Raw genomic sequence first — 18,283 nt, 5'->3', positions numbered from 1 at the left:
CCTGCCATCTGCCAGGTACAGTTGAAACAGGGATTCATCTGTGAATAGCATACCTCTCCAGCGTGCCAGTGGCTATTGAAGGTGAGCCTTTGACCGCTGAAGTCTGTTACGATGCTGAACTGCTGTCAGGTCAAGACCCTGGTGAGGACGATGAGCATGCAGATGAGCTTCCCTGAGACAGTTTCTGACAGTTTCGGAGTTTTGGCAGAAATTACGCTGTTGTGTAAACCCACAGTTTCATCAGCTGTCCAGGTGGCTGGTCTCAGATGATACCGCATGTGAAGAAGCCAGACTTGGTGGTCCTGGGCTGGCGTGGTAACACGTGATCTGCGGTTGTGAGTCCCTTTTGGACGTACTTCCAATTTCTCTAACACGATGTTGGATGCGGCTTATAGTAGAGAAATGAACATTCAATGTTCATTTTAGAGTCCTCTTTTATTGTCCACAGCACAAGGTTTGTGTAATGATCATGCTGTTTAATCAGCTTCTTGATATGCCACACCTGTCAGGTGAATGGATTATTTTGGCAAAGAAGAAATACCCACTAACATGGATCTGAACATATTTGTAAACACATGTCAGCTCATGAAACATTGGACCAACACTTTACATGTTGCGTTCCTATTTTTGTTCAGTATAATTATAAATATAGCATTAACATGTTGAAAATCTGATTTGTCTGCAGCCGGCTCTGATCGTAGTGTAATGAGACAGGCAGGGAGAGTGAGCTCGTCCGTGGTGGTTGACGTGGCATGAACTGTGCCACAAAACTATGTTGAAGGGGTCCAAGTCAAATCCACGTTTATTAACATAGGGTTGTTACTGTTATTGTTATTTGTGGTGGTAATCATTATTTTTTGGTTCATTTTATGATGGGGGAGGGTGTGCAAAACATGTTTTACAGTACAGGGGAGGGTGATGTGAATTTTTGGGGGACTTTTTTTGACACCTCCAGCCCAACCCAACCCGGATTTACTTCAAAGTGCCAATTGAAACGGGGCGTTAGTCTCCCCACATCCTGCAACAGTCTCACTCCCACACTGCCAATCATACTGAACCCAGCACATGCCCATTCCATTTCCCCACTCCCTCAAATGTGCTGACTGTTCCAGTATACCAGAGCCTTCTGTGTACACAGACACACAGAGGAGCTTGACTTTGGGAGAGAACCAATGGCCAGCTGCCTCACCGCTGGGCTCCTGGCTCAGGTGCCACATATCGGTTCTGTATTTGGACCTCGCAATCTGCTCTCCAGTCACCTGACAGGTGTAGTCATAGCAGCAGTCAGGCAAAGTACACCCTTTCTCTCCCCTCGTTCAGAGATTTATTTATGTGATGTTCCACTTCATGCCCACTTCCTTCACCCACTAAAACTACTATCATCACACAGTCAGCCACAGATTTTTGGGACATTTATCATAGAGGAAGCACAACCCTGTGAATACATAATATAAAAAAAACACTGAGCACTCAGCAGCTTGTGATTGTTTACTTTCCTAACGTTAAACTGTTTATTCAAATGTAATTGTTGTATGTGTGTGTCTCTCCATATGTGTAAGCAAGTGTGTCTATGTGTGTGTCTTTCCCTCTTAACCTGTTGGGGATGGGGGCGCTGTTTAGACTATTTATGCTAATGTGGCTAATTTTTTAAACGGCTTCCCACAAAATCCTTGATCGTACAATATGCATATTATTATTATTATTGGATAGAAAACAGTCTATAGTTTCTATAGGAGTTGAAATTTTGTCTCTAAGTGGAACAGAGCCCATTCTACAGCAATTTCCCTGACATGGAGTCAGATTTGAGAAACGTTGGCCACTTTTCTGAAGTCATTTAAAAGGGCTCTGTCGTTGCTATGACTATACGGACACTTCTTACGTCTTCCCCTGGATGCCTTTACGTGATGACGATTCCAACGGGCTCGATTGCTCGTTCACAGGCCCTACAAATGAAAAAAACCTTTAGCTAGCAAGTCTTTTCTTGCTGCGTAACGCGCGTGGAAGACACCGACCCTCTCCTGTTCCAAGCGTTAGTTTAGCCTGTTATATTTCTCCGGTCATCTTTTCACTCGTTATAGGAGTTACAAACATCACAAAGTAGTTAATTTAAAGCGTTTTATAGCAATTTATATCCGTTTAGTGCGATTTTGGGACATTTATTTTTGCAACGATGTGAAAAGTTGGGTGCGCTTTTCAGTTCATCCCGAACGTAGTTGACATTTCCACATGGCAAGAGGACAGCTTTCCACCAAAAGACGATTTCTCCCAAGAAAGGATCCTTTGCCCAAGATACTGATGGAAGAACAGCTCAAGGTAGGACATTTTTATTATGATAAATCGTGTTTCTGTCGAAACATTTTAGTGGCTTAGGACGCCATGTTTTTTGACGTAGCTTCGCTTGGCGCAAACTGTATTGAAAAGTAAGGATAAATTAAAAAATGTAATAACGCAATTGTATTAAGAATTAAATTGTCTATCAATCCCTGTCCACCCTATATTTTTTAGTCACGTTTATGAGTATTTATGTATAAGAGTAGATCACTGTCTAAGTGGCGCAAGGACGTTTTCTTTACCAGCTTGTCTACATTTCACATTGTCTAACCATGATTTTGGTGGCTAAATATAAACATTTTCGATCAAACTGTATATGCATGTTGTAATGTGATGTTACAGGAGTGTCATCGGAAGAATTCTGAGAAGGTTAGTGAAAAAATTAATATCTTTTGGCGATGTTGACTTTTATCGCTCACTTTGGCTAGAATCAATGCTGGGCTGCTAATTGCTATGTGCTAAGCTAATATAACGATTTATTGTGTTTTCGCTGTAAGACACTTAGAAAATCTGAAATATTGTCTGTATTCACAGGATCTGTGTCTTTCGATTCGTGTATGCTGTGTATTTTTACGAAATGTTTGATGATTAGTAGTTAGGTAAACACGTTGCTCATTGTAATTATTCTAGTCCATTTGTGATGGTGGGTGCAATTGTAAACTATGAAGTCTACCTGAAATATGCACTTTTTTCTAACAAAACCTATCCCATACCATAAATATGTTATCAGACTGTCATCTAATGAGTTTTTTTGTTGGTTAGGGGCTATAAATATCTTAGTTTAGCCGAATTGGTGATGGCTACTGGTGTTGGTGGACAAATAAAAGATGGTGGAATATGCTAATGTGTTTTTAGGTAATAGATGTACATCTTTACATATTGTGTCTTCCCTGTAAAACATTTTAAAAATCGGAAATGTTGACTGGATTCATAAGATCTGTGTCTTTCATTAGCTGTATTGGACTTTAATGTGTGAAAGTTAAATATTTTAAAAAAATATTTTTTTTGAATTTCGCGGCACTGGTTTTTCAGTGGGGGGGGGGGGGGTGTGCCGCTAGCGCCACGCTGATCCTAGACAGGTTAAGTGTGTAATTGATAATGGCGATAATTTGGTACCAAAAACTGGCAAATTAGATCTTTCTTGGTCACACATTCTCTTTTGGCTTTAAGAAAGTAGCCCTGTGTCAATGCCCTTAGTGCCGGGCTTCAGCATATTTCAGACTTTCCTGTACAGACCATTCATCCGAGAATGTTTCTTAGTCCCTGTAACTAGGCCTATTCACTGTAAACATTATATACTGTAAATGCAGCATCATTCCTTGCATTTTCTCACCTGAAAAGAGCATCTTGTTGACATCTGCATCGATCAATTATTGCTTTCATGATAAATGAGTGACACTTCCATTAACCTGTCTAGGATGAGGGTGCCGCTAGCGGCACTCCCCCCCCCCCCCCACTGAAAAACCAGTGCCGCGAAATTCAAAAATTTTTTTTTTTTTAAATATTTAACTTTCACACATTAAAGTCCAATACAGCTAATGAAAGACACAGATCTTGTGAATCCAGCCAACATGTCCGATTTTTAAAATATTTTACAGGGAAGACACAATATGTAAAGATGTACATCTATTACCTAAAAACACATTAGCATAATCCACCATCTTTTATTTGTCCACCAACACCAGTAGCTATCACCAATTCGGCTAAACTAAGATATTTATAGCCCCTAACCAAGAAAAAAACTCATCAGATGACAGTCTGATAACATATTTATGGTATGGGATAGGTTTTGTTAGAAAAAAGTGCATATTTCAGGTAGATGGCATAGGTTACAATTGCACCCACCGTCACAAATGGACTAGAAAAACTACATAGAGCAACGTGTTTACCTACTTACTAATCATCAAACATTTCGTAAAAATACACAGCATACACTAATCGAAAGACACAGATCCTGTGAATACAGACAATATTTCAGATTTTCTAAGTGTCTTACAGCGAAAACACAATAAATCGTTATATTAGCATAGCACATAGCACATAGCAGCCCAGCATTGATTCTAGCCAAAGTGAGCGATAACGTCAACATCGCCAAAATATATTAATTTTTTCACTAACCTTCTCAGAATTCTTCAGATGACACTCCTGTAACATCATATTACACAATCCATATAGAGTTTGATCGAAAATGTTTATATTTAGCCACCAAAATCATGGTTAGACAATGTGAGATGTAGCCCAGCTGGTGAGAAAATGTCCGTGCGCCATATTAGACAGTGATCTTCTCTTATACATAAATACTCATAAACGTGACTAAAAAATATAGGGTGGACAGGGATTGATAGACAATTTAATTCTTAATACAATCGCGGAATTACATTTTTAAAATTATCCTTACTTTTCAATACAGTTTGCGCCAAGCGAAGCTACGTCAAAAAACATGGCGTCCTAAGCCACTAACATTTTTCGACAGAAACACGATTTATCATAATAAAAATGTCCTACTTTGAGCTGTTCTTCCATCAGTATCTTGGGCAAAGGATCCTTTCTTGGGTCTAATCGTCTTTTGGTGGAAAGCTGTCCTCTTGCCATGTGGAAATGCCAACTGCGTTCGGGATGAACTGGAAGCGTGTCCAGCAATTCACAGCGTTTCAGAAATAAATGTCCCAAAATCGCACTAAACGGATATAAATTGCTATAAAACGCTTTAAATTAACTACCTTATGATGTTTTTAACTCCCAAAACGAGTAGAAACATGACCAGAGTAATATTACTCCCTCCACTAATGCTTGGAACAAGTGCGGGTCGATGTCCTCCAGGCGCATTACGCAGCAAGAAAAGAGTTCCTAGCTACAGGGTTTTTTAATTTGTAGTGCCTGTGAACGCGCAATCGACCCCATTCAAATCGTCATCACGTAAAGGCATCCAGGGGAAGACGTAAGCAGTGTCCGTATACTCATAGCAATAACTGCGGCCTTTTAACTGACTCCAGATCAGGGGCCAAAATTTCTGAAATCTGACTCCATGTCAGGGAAATTGCTGTAGAATGACTTCTGTTCCACTTAGAGACAAAATTTCAACTCCTATAGAAACTATAGACTGTTTTCTATCCAATAATAATAATAATATGCATATTGTACGATCAAGAATTTTGTGGGAAGCCGTTTCAAAAATTACACGATTAGCATAAATAGTGACAACAGCGCCCCCATCCTCAACAGGTTAACATGTCAGTAATCCATGCATATCCATGACTCTCATGGGCAGAGAGGAGGACTGTTGAGTTCACCACAACCAGGTATGTGTTTCTCTCTGTTTGTGCTTTACATAAGCCTTGGCAGATGTTGACCCTGAGCACGTGGAGGCGTTGCATTCATTTGTTAATCCCTGCCTCGAGCAGACGGACCATTATCACACTCCATTTGCTCAAACATTGTTTTGTATTTTTTTTTATGTATTGGAAATCGTTTTTCTGTCTGAATCTTTCATGCAGTCCTCTTTCGTTTTTTGTGTTTATGGTCGCTTCATCTGCCATAGGGGTTTACCGCACACACACACTCTTCCCTTATCCCGGCTCAACTTGTGTATTTTGATAAGTACCATAATGAGAAGTCCCACTTCTTGTCTACCCATTGGCATGGTTGTGCTGGCATGCTCTACAGGATCTGTATCTGTCATGCTGCTTGTTGACACGTCTTCAAAGACTAATTGTCACCAGGTAGTGGATTCTGAAACCAACACTTCTGTAGGGAAATGATGGAATGTTTTATTAATCTGCTCTGGAACTACTTCTCTTACACGGAACCCAAACTGGCATCCTACGCCATCGTGCGCCATCCTGCAAACATTTATTTTGTCCCCCCACACCAAACGCGATCACGACATCTACTGCTGCTGTACAAAACAAACACTGAACCAATTACATTAATTTGGGAAAAGCATTAAACATGAATGGCAATTTAGCTAGCTCCCTTGCTAGCTAATTTGTCATATTTAGCTAGCTTGCTGTTGCTAGCTAATTTGTCCTGGGATATAAACATTGAGTTGTTATTTTACCTGAAATGCACAAGGTCCTCTACTCCGACAATTAATGAACACATAAAACGATCAACCAAATCGTTTCAAGTCATCTCTCCTCCTTCCAGGCTTTTTCTTCTCTGGACATTATATTGCGATTGGCGACTTTCATAAATTAGGTGCATTATCGCCACCGACCTCGTTCGTCTTTCAGTCACCCACGTGGGTATAGCCAATGAGGAGATGGCACGTGGGTATCTGCTTCTATAAATCAACGAGGACATGGGAGAGGCAGGCCTTGCACCGCCTTCAGCATCACAAATAGAACTGACTTCTATTTTTGCGCTTGGCAATGCAGACGCTTGTTGGCGTGTGCGAGCAGTGTTGCTGCAGTAATTTAATAATATAGATTTCAAAAAGTATTTCGCAACGCTCGGGCACGCAACATGAGCAGTGTAGTCAGGGTATTAAGATCAGCCTTGTCACAGAGAGACACTGATAGAGTGAGTGATGGAGGGGGGAGAGAGAGAGAGAGAGATACAGTGAGCTCCAAAAGTACATGTTTTGTTGTAAAGGCTCTGTACTCCAGCACTTTGGATGATACAACGACTATGAGGTTAAAGCACAGATTGTCAGCTTTAATTTGAGGGGATTTTTATTCATATTGGATGAAAATAATACGTCTATTGACGTGACTCGTGTTAATTTAATTAACATAATAAAACAAATCAGAGATATACATTTTTTTGCACGGGCTGCGTCTCAATCCACCTCGTCCGCATATGTCGGCCTTCCACATCTGCAGTGGAAAGTGGCAAAGCTACAGCGCTATTTGTCAGACCAGGAGAAATCCTGAAAATAGTTTTTCTCACAAAAATGTCTGTAGCGTCTGAACGTTTTGGCCTACTAACTAATATGGAAGTATGGAGGTAGTTTTGTGCCAGCAAAAAAAGGGATTAAATATGTCTCCAAACAACAAAAATATTTCCTGTGCTTTCGTATATCTCCTAGATATAGGACAGACACATACAGTTCAGTGTTACACATCCACAGCATGTAAAAAGGATGGGAACATTTTAATAACTCCAAAATTGTGTTCTGTGTGTTAATTGACTAGACTAGAAAAAAAAACACAAGGCCAATCCCTGGTGGTGCGGAGGATTTATGATCTGGCTGCAGGTCAAAAGATTGCAGGTTCAATCCCACATATCCCTTTACCATGTTTATTTTGAAAAGAAACACAGTTAAATAGAGGCTCAGATATACAGTGCCTTCGGAAAGTATTCAGACACCTTCACTTTTGGTACGTTACAGCCTTATTCTAAAACTGATTTAATTCGTTTTTCCCACATCAATCTACACACAATACCCCATAAGGACAAAGTGAAAACATGTTTTTAGAAATGTTTGCAAATTATTAAAAATAAAAAACAGAAAGACCTTATTTATATAAGCATTCAGACCCTTTGCTATGAGACTCGAAATTGAGCTCAGGTGCATCCTGTTTCAATTGATCATCCTTGAGATATTTCTTCACCTTGATTGGAGTCCACCTGTGGTATATTCAATTGATTAGACATGATTTGGAAAGGCGCATAGCTGTCTATTTAAGGTCCCACAGTTGACAGTGCATGTCAGAGTAAGCCAAGAGGTCGAAGGAATTTTCTATAGAGCTCCGAGACAGGATTGTGCCGAGGCACGGATCTGGGGAAGGGTACCAAAACATTTCTGCAGCATTGAAGATCACCAAGAACACAGTGGCCTCCATCATTCTTAAATGGAAGAAGATTGGAACTACAACATTTTAGTGAATGTTAAGAGAATAATCCAAGGATTTTTAATTGAATTGTTTTTGGGAAAAATATGTTTATCACTCTAACGGTAGATAAAACCTTAACCAAAACGTAATGGGAATCTTAGCTAATGTTCCCGGTTTACTCGGAAGTCTTTAAGCCATTTGCTGTCATTGTATATCACCTTTAACCTGACCCAAATTAAGTCTTATATTCTCATTGCTTCCATGCCCATATGTACTATATACTACATGGCCAGGCTTTTAACTAGATGTTGGAACATTGCTGCATGGACTTGCTTCCATTCAGCCACAAGAGCATTAGTGAGGTCAGGCACTGATGTTGGGTGATTAGGTCTGGCTTGCAGTCGGCTTTCCAATTCATACCAAAGTTGTTCAATTGGGTTGTGGTCTGGGTGCTCTGTGTAGGCCAGTCAAGTTCTTCCACACCGATCTAAACAAACCATTTCTTCATGGACCTCTCTTTGTGCACGGGGGCATTGTCATTCTGAAACAGGAATGGGCCTTCCCAAAACTGTTGTCACAAAGTTGGAAGCACAGAATCGTCTAAAATGTTGTTTGCTGTAGCGTTAAAATTTCCCTTCACTGGAACTTTTTTTGTTTTAAAGACAACTACTGAAATATCACATTTTGATAAGATTCAACCATCATACTGATGATGAAGCGTGATTCATCATTCCAGAGAACGCGTTTCCACTGCTCCGGAGTCCAATGGCGGCGAGCTTTACACCACTTCAGCCGACGCTTGGCATTGCGCATGGTGATCTTAGACTTGTGTGCGGCTACTCGGCCATGGAAACCAATTTCATGAAGCTCCCGATTAACAGTTTTTGTGCTGACATTGCTTCCAGAGGCAATTTGGAACTCTGTGGTCTTGCAAACAAGGAATTACACTTTTTACGTGCTATGTGCTTCAGCACAAGGCAGTTCCATTCTGTGAGCTTGTGTGGCCTATCACTTCGTAGCTGAGCCTTTGTTGCTCCTTCACAATAAAAGGACTTACATTTGACCGGATTGCTCTAAGAGGGCAGAAATTTGAAAAACTGTACTGACTTTTTGGAAAGGTGGCATCCTATAATGGTGCCACGTTGAAAATCACTGAGCTCTTCAGTATGGGCTATTCTACTGCCAATGAGGAGATTGCATGGCTGTGTTCTCACCTGTCAGCAATGGTGTGTGGCTGAAATAGCCGAATCCACTAATTTGAAGGGTTGTCCACATACTTTTCTCCGTGTAGTGTATTACATTTTAATCCTGGCCCTCAGGGTAGCAATATTATATGTATGTAATCTGACATCAGTACTGTTCTTACAGACCCAAAGTTGTCTGAATTTGAACAAATACGATAAAAGGGGAGAGCTGCTATACAGTATTTATGTAAAAAGAGAGAAATCCATGTGAAGTAACAAAAATAGCCATGTAATAGTGCTCTCTCCTGGGTGAGTCACGCTAAACTGGCCTAGCCCATCCCATGCACTGCAGCCCTCCTATCTGACTCAGCAAAAACACCTTATTGTTCCACGTCATCTGGACTAAGCAATATCTCTTCTCTTATTAAATAAAACCTAATGAAATAGAGGGAAAGTAACTGAAATGATGTAAAAACGAAAAAGGGTTTAGAGGAACACAAAAAAATAGCCGTTGTGAGGTAAGCATGTTAATATTTAAAGGCCTAAAGTTAGGGAATTGATTACGTCACACTTTTAGAGGAAAGAAAAACAAACTTTGTTTCTTTCTCTTGAGCGCTCCAGTGTGGCATAGACAGCCGACTGTGATATTTTTTTTTACTCCACATAAGTGTTCTCTTAATGCAGGACTGTAGTGAGGCTGAATGAACGCTCGCTCTGAACACTGTGTAGGCAGCACCAGGACCAAACAATGACATGAATAGAGCTACAGTGCCAGCTTTTCATGATGAATTAAAAATCAGTGGGCATTGCATAAGCCATGTATGGTGGCCCTGCCATGGGTCATGATGAATTAAAAATCAGTGGGCATTGCATAAGCCATGTATGGTGGCCCTGCCATGGGTTGGAATAAGTTATCACTCAAAAGTTTATACAGTATATTACACAGTTGTTCCTTGTTTCTATTTGAAGCTTAACTTTATACATTTAGTTTTTTTCACTCCCTTGAGGCAAATAATCGTGAGAGCAAATTATGACCTCCATTTGTAATGATATACCACCCACCTGCTTTTCACAGGGGGAAGAGTGGTGTAAGCATTTTCTCTTCAAGATCAAGTCTGTCTCAAAACCCATCTTGGCAGCAGCTGATGAATACAGATGCCTTCAGGTCTAATAGAAAACATGGCGTCTTCCTCCCTTGAGAAGAAGAACAAAATGAAAAAACTGAACTCATATGCTAGCACCTCAGATTGAAGCTGCCAGACTTCGTATACCTTGAAGGTCTGTAGTCACAAATAATTGATCACAAGAGCAAGCTGCATTCAAAACCTCAACATTAAATAGACAACTGCGAGTCAGCGGCAAATGGTCAATCATCCATTTTTGAAGAAATAGAATGCTTAGATATTCATGGGTGATGGAAGAATGGAATGCTTTTTTATGGCACCTAGCATGCGCACAGACACACACTTGATTACAAAGGCCTATACTGTACAGTGCAACCACACACACCAAAGTGCAGTGCACGTTTGTGCTCCTTAACTCTCTCACGGACACATGACTGAGTCTATCTCATCTGAAACAAACCAAAGCAAGAGCTTAACACTGCTACCCAGATGGCAGATCCTCCTCTATATTTTCCACTGTAGTTCTCCTGTTGTGATAACAGTGAGTTGGCGTTGTGCTAGCAGTGACAGTAAATGCCCAATCCAGCCAAGAAGGCCGTAGTGTCTGTGTGAACACATTGTGGCCTTGTACTGATCTTCCCTCCATTCAGACTCCCATGGAGGAGATGGAAGGGAGAAGCTGTGAAAGAGCGTGACTTTCAGCTTGTATTGATTTGTGAGAAAGGAATGCTCCAGTGTCCATTTGTAAATCACCAGACAGTGCAGGAATTAGCATGGTCCTCCTCATTCACACTGAAACAGAGCGAGGGAGGGTGTTTTATGTCTCGCTACAGGCTGATAAGAGAGCAGCTTGCTAGTTGAAACAATTACAGGCCTGTTTCCAGGGACCCGATAAGACACAAGAAGTTTGGTGGGGAAGGTCGGCACAATGCATACACACACACACACACACACACACACACACACACACACACACACACACAAATTAATGATCACTGTCTTATCCACCATGTTTGATGTCTGTCAATATTCATACAAAACTGACCATTTCACTATACTTTGAAATCACAACAAGGACCATGTCGGTCATTCTGACAGAGCAGGCTTTGTGAGAGTATTAACAGAAGACTGTTGTGCTTTGTGTCCTGGTTGAGGCTGTGAAGAAATTAAGCTGGATGTACACTGAACAAAAATACAACGCAACATGTAAAGTGCTGGTCTCATATTTCATGTGCTCCAAAAAAATCCCTGAAATGTTCCATATGCACAAATGTGTTACATCCCTGTTAGTATGCATTTGTCCTTTGCCAAGATAATCCATCCACCTGACAAGTGTGGCATATCAAGAAGCTAATTAAACAGCATGATCATTACACGCCATGTGAAATCCATAGAATATGGCTTAATGAATTTATTTAAACTGATTGATTTCCTTATATGAACTGTAACTCAGTAAAATCCTCAATTGTTGCATGTTGTGTTTATATATTTGTTCAGTATATGTTTAGCTCTCAATATCACTTTTGACTTGAGCTGTGTGACTCAGAAAATAATTAACACTAGAACCGCCAAGTATGTCTTTTTAATGTCATGTGAATTTACAGATTTGAATTGCATTTCCTGGTTGCTAAAATTCGAATAGTTTGTTAAATTTTGGTTTATGTGGCAAAGCAAGCAAGTATAGTGTAGAGAATAATTGTACCATCTAAACCACTGTGAAATATCTTTTAAACAAAAATATTGTATTTTCAGCTGTTTGATGTTGGTGTACATAACCAAAAGTAAAAGACGCAAAAACTCAAATTAAGAATGGGAAGCATAGAGAACGTGCTGAGAACAGAGATACTTCTTCTTAGACTAGCTTTTATTGAGTAACAGGTCTATAACTCACATATCTATGTGAATTTGGTCAGGTCACCCAAAAATATACATTTTGCAGCTTTAAAATGTTACTATCTCTGCCATTTTTGAAGTCCCCATTCCAGCTTTGACGTTTCCTAAATAAGTCTATTTAACACACTCACGTTGTTAGAATTGTTATATCACAAACAGACATTGTGTTATACGCAGTTAAGAGGACATGTTATCCCTCCCCTGCTTCTTCTTACAGTTGCCTGCCCAGCTGTTAATGGCCCATAGAAATTACACCTAAACTAGAAACTAGTTTCACACATATAATAATAGATGTAGCCTAAAAACAAGATTAAATTAAGAATTATCTGATGGGTGACAATATTATCAATTGTCAAATTGTGAATGAAGAGACTGATGTACAGCAAATATAGACTGAAATACAAACAAAAACTTTAGACACCAACTTTTGTCTAGTGGCTGATAGGAAAAGAATGTCCTATCCCTTATCCACAGCACAATCCATTGTATTGTTTTATATGTTCCTCGGAGAAGCGTGCAATTTCTTCCTTTTTTGGGCCATAATTTCCTGACAAGGCCTTTTTCCCCAATCACACACATGTTCCTTGGCTGCCTTTGGAGCAGGGTAATGTATTTGCAGGAAAGTGTGTGTGTGTGCTCTGTCTCCGCCTCTGCTATCTGTTTGATGCCTGATCAAAGGAACACACTCCACCTGGAATCAGGTGTCTGGTCTAGCGCTATCTGACTGCCTGTCCCCAGAGTATCTTTGAAACCTGCAGGAGCACAGAGGAGAACATGAACAATACATGAGAAGGAAAGGGGCAGAGAGGGAAGGTTCGATGAGAGTCAAGGGGAGATAGTGAATGGTTTTATGGATGAGAGGGTTTTATGTCTGTATGTATGGCTGAGAGGTAAGGGAAATGGGATGGGGGAAGGGATTGGTGTGATGGGGGAGAGAATGAGAGAGCAAGAGAGAGAGAGAGAGAGCGAACAGAGAAAGAGAGAGGAGTCAATGACTACTAAATCCTTACTAAATCCTTGACCCATGGATCAGCCCTATTACTCTGTAGTCCTGTTCAAGGAGCCAAAGCCTTCTAGTCCCAGATGTACAGGCAGTTATACAGGGCCATTGGCACTTGCATTAAAAGCAATACACATCAACCAGGACATTGTCACCATGGAAGCCATTGCTGTGGGTGTCGGTGCAAGTCTCTGTGTGAGTGTGTGTGTCTGTGTCCTGTTTTGTTTCTGTCCTATGTGTTTGTCTGCGCAGTACTGTAAGTTCTCTGTGTCTTGGACAATTTGTTAGAGTATACGTGAGTGAACACAAGCTGAGGTGCTTCCCATGCCGTGACAAGTATTTTTTTTCTCCAGAACAAGCACATATCTGCATATGGTCCATTTACTTTCACTGTCTCTGACATGTCTCGAATGCACACACACACACATACACTACCCCTGCTCCACCAAAGGCAGCATACACATATACATGAATTCATCAAAGGAGGTATAGAGGCACTTACCTTACTGAGAGATATGGGAAAATTGAACTGTCACATATGGTCATATCCCATTGGGCACAGACATCTATTCAACGTCTATTCCACGTTGGTTGAACCAGTGTGTGCCCAGTGGGATGCATCTATTTAAAACTCATAAAATGCCTACATGATACCTTGTGTAAATTAGGCCATGTGTACCCACAGTCTCTGTCACGCGAACACAGACACCCATAAGGACTGATGCACTCTCACAAGCACTCACTTACCTGCATACTTACTTTGTTCATTGTCATACTGTACATGCGCTTGTTTTGGTCATAGTCATCCATCCCAGTGGCATCAACAGTCGTCCCAAAATACAGTATAATACGTTGTATGCTAAACATCGCCAGTGGTGTGGAAGAATGACAGAGATGTCCTTTAGTTAAAATAGTGCTAAAGTCGTAGATAGGGCTTTAGCACGGTGGTCCTCAGGGACATGGATAAAATGAGCAGAAGTGTATTTGGCATGATGTGGACTGCGCTTGTTTTGGTCATAGTCATCCATCCCAGTGGCATCAACAGTCGTCCCAAAATACAGTATAATACGTTGTATGCTAAACATCGCCAGTGGTGTGGAAGAATGACAGAGATGTCCTTTAGTTAAAATAGTGCTAAAGTCGTAGATAGGGCTTTAGCACGGTGGTCCTCAGGGACATGGATAAAATGAGCAGAAGTGTATTTGGCATGATGTGGACTGCGCTTGTTTTGGTCATAGTCATCCATCCCAGTGGCATCAACAGTCGTCCCAAAATACAGTATAATACGTTGTATGCTAAACATCGCCAGTGGTGTGGAAGAATGACAGTGTGTTTGAGACCCCGTGTGGTCCTCAGGGACATGGATAAAATGAGCAGAAGTGTATTTGGCACCCCGTGTGTTTGAGATTTAGGGAATCCGGGCCGATCCTGCTTATGCCTGCATCCTCCGGCTGCCTTATCTCAGAGCCACTGATCCATGGACGGATTCAATGTTCTGGAAGACCTGGGTAGAGGAAAAGAGAGGGAGAGTAACTCACTTATATAAAACACACTGTTGAAAGTACAGTATGCTGAAAGAGAGATACACAATTGCTTAAACACACACACATGCACGCATGCACTCTGGAACACGAACACACGCTCTTGCACAAGCTCTCACGAGCTGGCACAAAACACACATAGACAAGGACACACATACACACACACACACATAGACAAGGACACACACGCACAAACACACCCACGTTCCCTCATATCTGCTCTAAGGTGTTGTCCTCTGCGGGATTGCAGCCGAGTGACTGACGTTGTGTGTTTGATAGAGCACCGGTGAGTGTGTTCAGGGCTATTGTTATTTATCACCGGGCAGGGCCATTCCTGTGAGGTATTAGTGCTTAAACATGGGAGCCCTGGCCAATTACAGCAGCCCAGAAAGATCTTGCTGGGACCCCATGTCAGGACATCCACACTAATCCGTCTAGCAAATGAGACACATTGTTACACTCACTTTACCACAGTGAGACTAAAGCTCATGACCGGGGAGACTCACACAGACACAGACTACTGTGTCCCCCTGCCAGCAAGCTATAGGGCTGTTGCTGTGATAAGCCTTATGCCTAATATCAAAGCTCTTATCAGGAATCTGGTACAAGATCCCCAGTCTAGTCATCTTGGTAGACATGATAACAGATACATCCCCCTGCTAATCTGATCAAATGGGACAGAAACTCCTATGCTGGCACCTCAACTTTGTGTGTGTGTGTGTGTGTGCATGTGTGTGTGTGTGGTCTTCTAACATTTTAGGATGAGCACGGGGAGTTGTCTATCTCCAAATGAAAACAGGATAAGCTCCCCACTCGTACGCACCAATGACATCCCATCCTCCTCTCTGATGGATTTCAAAGTATTGCAGCATCCATGCAGGCATGGAAGCTTGAGGGGGTAAAATATCTGAAAATATAGAAATGGAGTGAGCGCAGTACGAAACCAGGCCAGACTTCATCATCATAAAAACATTCCAACTGCAGGAGGGGAAATTCCAATCCCACTGGTTCCCATGCAGTCACAATTATGTTGGACGATTAGGTTGCAAGATTAAAAGGTTATCAGAGAGAATATGAATGCTGTAATGTCATTGTCCATCACAAGAGCAGTTCCACTGACGAGCCACATCTATCACAGCTTGAATTACCACCATTATCCTGCCTTGACCACTTCAGACGGCTGCTATTGACTGCCATCTTGTGAAGACGAGAAGAAGCTTTGAAGTTGGACTAGCCACAACCCACCCGTAAAATAAACATATTATACTTGAAGCGATGATTGGATAGTCAATTGCCACATTTAGAATTACTGTATGACTCATTTTATTCACGTTTAAATACGTTCAGTATATTACATATGACATGCATACATATACTCAGCTGTAGAAAACCTTTTGAAAATCAATCAAATCAATACATTGTCCTGTTCTTTACTATGTAGCATTATAATAGGGATTGTACTCTGACCTTTAACTGTCAACGTGGGCCTAGATCTGCATCCCATCTTCTGTGATCAACCACACGTGTCCTGATCTATGAAAAAAGCTATACAGCACGGTAGACGTTTGAACGTCTGGAAGAACAATCTGGCCTAAATGGCAATGTACTCTTACAATCTCTACCCGGCACAGCCAGAAGAGGACTGGCCACACCTCTGAGGCTGGTTCCTCTAGGTTTATTCCTAGGTTCATGTCTTCCTAGGGAGTTTTTCCTAGCCACTGTGCTTCTACATCTGCATTGCTTGCTCTTTGTGGTTTTAGGCTGGGTATCTGTAAAGCTCTTTGTGACAACTGCTGATGTAAAAAGGGCTTAATAAAATACAATTGATTGATAGACCATGGCAAATACAGGCACAATAATAGGGTCCTGCATGTGTAGAAGAATAAAGAACAGAATATAACACTCCCAGGATGCATCTACAAACACACTGAAGAACGCATCTGCTGCACTGTACGTCACGCCTGGCTGCCTGCTGCTGAGCTCTCCACAGCTTTCTATTTCTCCCCCAGACTCTCCTTCGAGGACGCAGCTTATGCAAACGTCTCCTCCCCAAAGTTTATCTCTCTGTGTTTGTGTGTGTGTGTTTGTATGTGTTCCCGAGGGGCTGATAGATGAATGTTTGACTAGCGTTAAAGGAGGAAATTATCCGATTTCTTTATTTTCTAGATGTGGGGATGTGTGATTGTCAGATTTGTCTGTGCAAATAAGCAGCGGCAAGGAGGGAACTTCTTCTTCTCCCTCTTTCATTGGCACGCCATGGCAACGCATATCTCAATGCAGGTTTAATCTTCCCTCCATACTGCTCCCTGTTCACAACATGGTGCCTGCCTCCCTGCTGATGCTCCACGGGGGACGTGAGTGATTGATGTATATGTTTCTTTCTGAGGTTTGTTGTTTGTCTTGGACCACAGCTAAACCTAATACTCCATGTCTGTCTGTCTATCCTTGTATTGGTTCTAGAGAGGTAAATTATAGTATTTTATTGCAGGGTGGCCTGGTCAAGGGCAAGGGTTAATGTGTAACTCCCTAACTCCATTAGCTTTCAATACATTTTCTTTCCTCTGCCAACCTTAACAACTATAGTTTTGGCAAGTTGGTTAGGACATCTACTTTGTACATAACAAGTAATTTCTCTAACAATTGTTTACAGGCAGATTATTTCACTTATAATTCACTGTATCACAATTCCAGTGGGTCAGGTTTACATACACAAAGTTAACTGTACCTTTAAACTCAGTTCTTCACAATTCCTGACACTTAATCCTAGTAAAAACTCCCTGTTTTAGGTCAGTTAGGATCACCACTTTATTTTAAGAATGTGAAATGTCAGAATAATAGTAGAGAGAATGATTTATTTCAGCTTTTATTTCATTCATCACATTCCCATTGGGTGAGAGGTTTACATACACTCAATTAGTATTTAGTAGCATTGTATTTAAATTGTTTCATCTCTCTGGGATATGTGGGACGGTAGCGTCCCACTTGGCCTATAGCCAGGGAAAATGTAGAGCGCCAAATTCAAAAAAATGATATAAAATCAAACTTTCATTAAATCACACATGTAAGATACCAAATTAAAGCTACACTCTTTGTGATTCCAGCCAACATGTCAGATTTCAAAAAGGCTTTTCGGCGAAAGCATAAGATGCTATTATCTGATGATAGCACAACAGTAAACAAAGAGAGTGTAGCATATTTCAACCCTGCAGGCACAACACAAAACGCAAAAATAAAATATAAATCATGCCTTACCTTTGACGAGAATCTTTTGTTGGCACTCCAATATGTCTCATAAACATCACAAATGGTCCTTTTGTTCGATTAATTTCCTGCCATATATATCCAAATTGTCCATTTATTTGGCGCGTTTGATCCAGAAAAAAACTGCTTCCAATTTGCGCAACGTCACTACAAAATATCTCAAAGATTACCT

At 41.0% G+C, this 18,283-nt stretch overlaps 1 protein-coding gene across 4 annotated transcripts in view; it reads left to right on the top strand.

Moving 5' to 3' along the window:
- Window positions 1-18,283, top strand: part of LOC129858338 (pro-neuregulin-3, membrane-bound isoform-like) — a 541,229-nt gene that overhangs the window by 169,878 nt on the left and 353,068 nt on the right. The window contains exon 1 of one of the 4 annotated variants that reach the window (XM_055927524.1): window positions 16,595-17,204. The exons of the other annotated variants lie outside the window; for them this stretch is intronic. Within the exon in view, the coding sequence (XP_055783499.1) occupies window positions 17,168-17,204 (37 nt within the window). The 5' untranslated portion in view covers window positions 16,595-17,167. Of the gene's footprint in view, window positions 1-16,594; window positions 17,205-18,283 lie in introns of those variants that run through there. 4 annotated transcript variants of the gene reach the window in all.

Source organism: Salvelinus fontinalis, chromosome 1, assembly GCF_029448725.1.
Source record: "Salvelinus fontinalis isolate EN_2023a chromosome 1, ASM2944872v1, whole genome shotgun sequence".
NCBI classification, from domain to species: Eukaryota; Metazoa; Chordata; class Actinopteri; order Salmoniformes; family Salmonidae; genus Salvelinus; species Salvelinus fontinalis.
The sequence above is the reverse complement of the archived record's forward strand: the minus strand, read 5'-3'. Positions and strand labels throughout refer to the sequence as shown.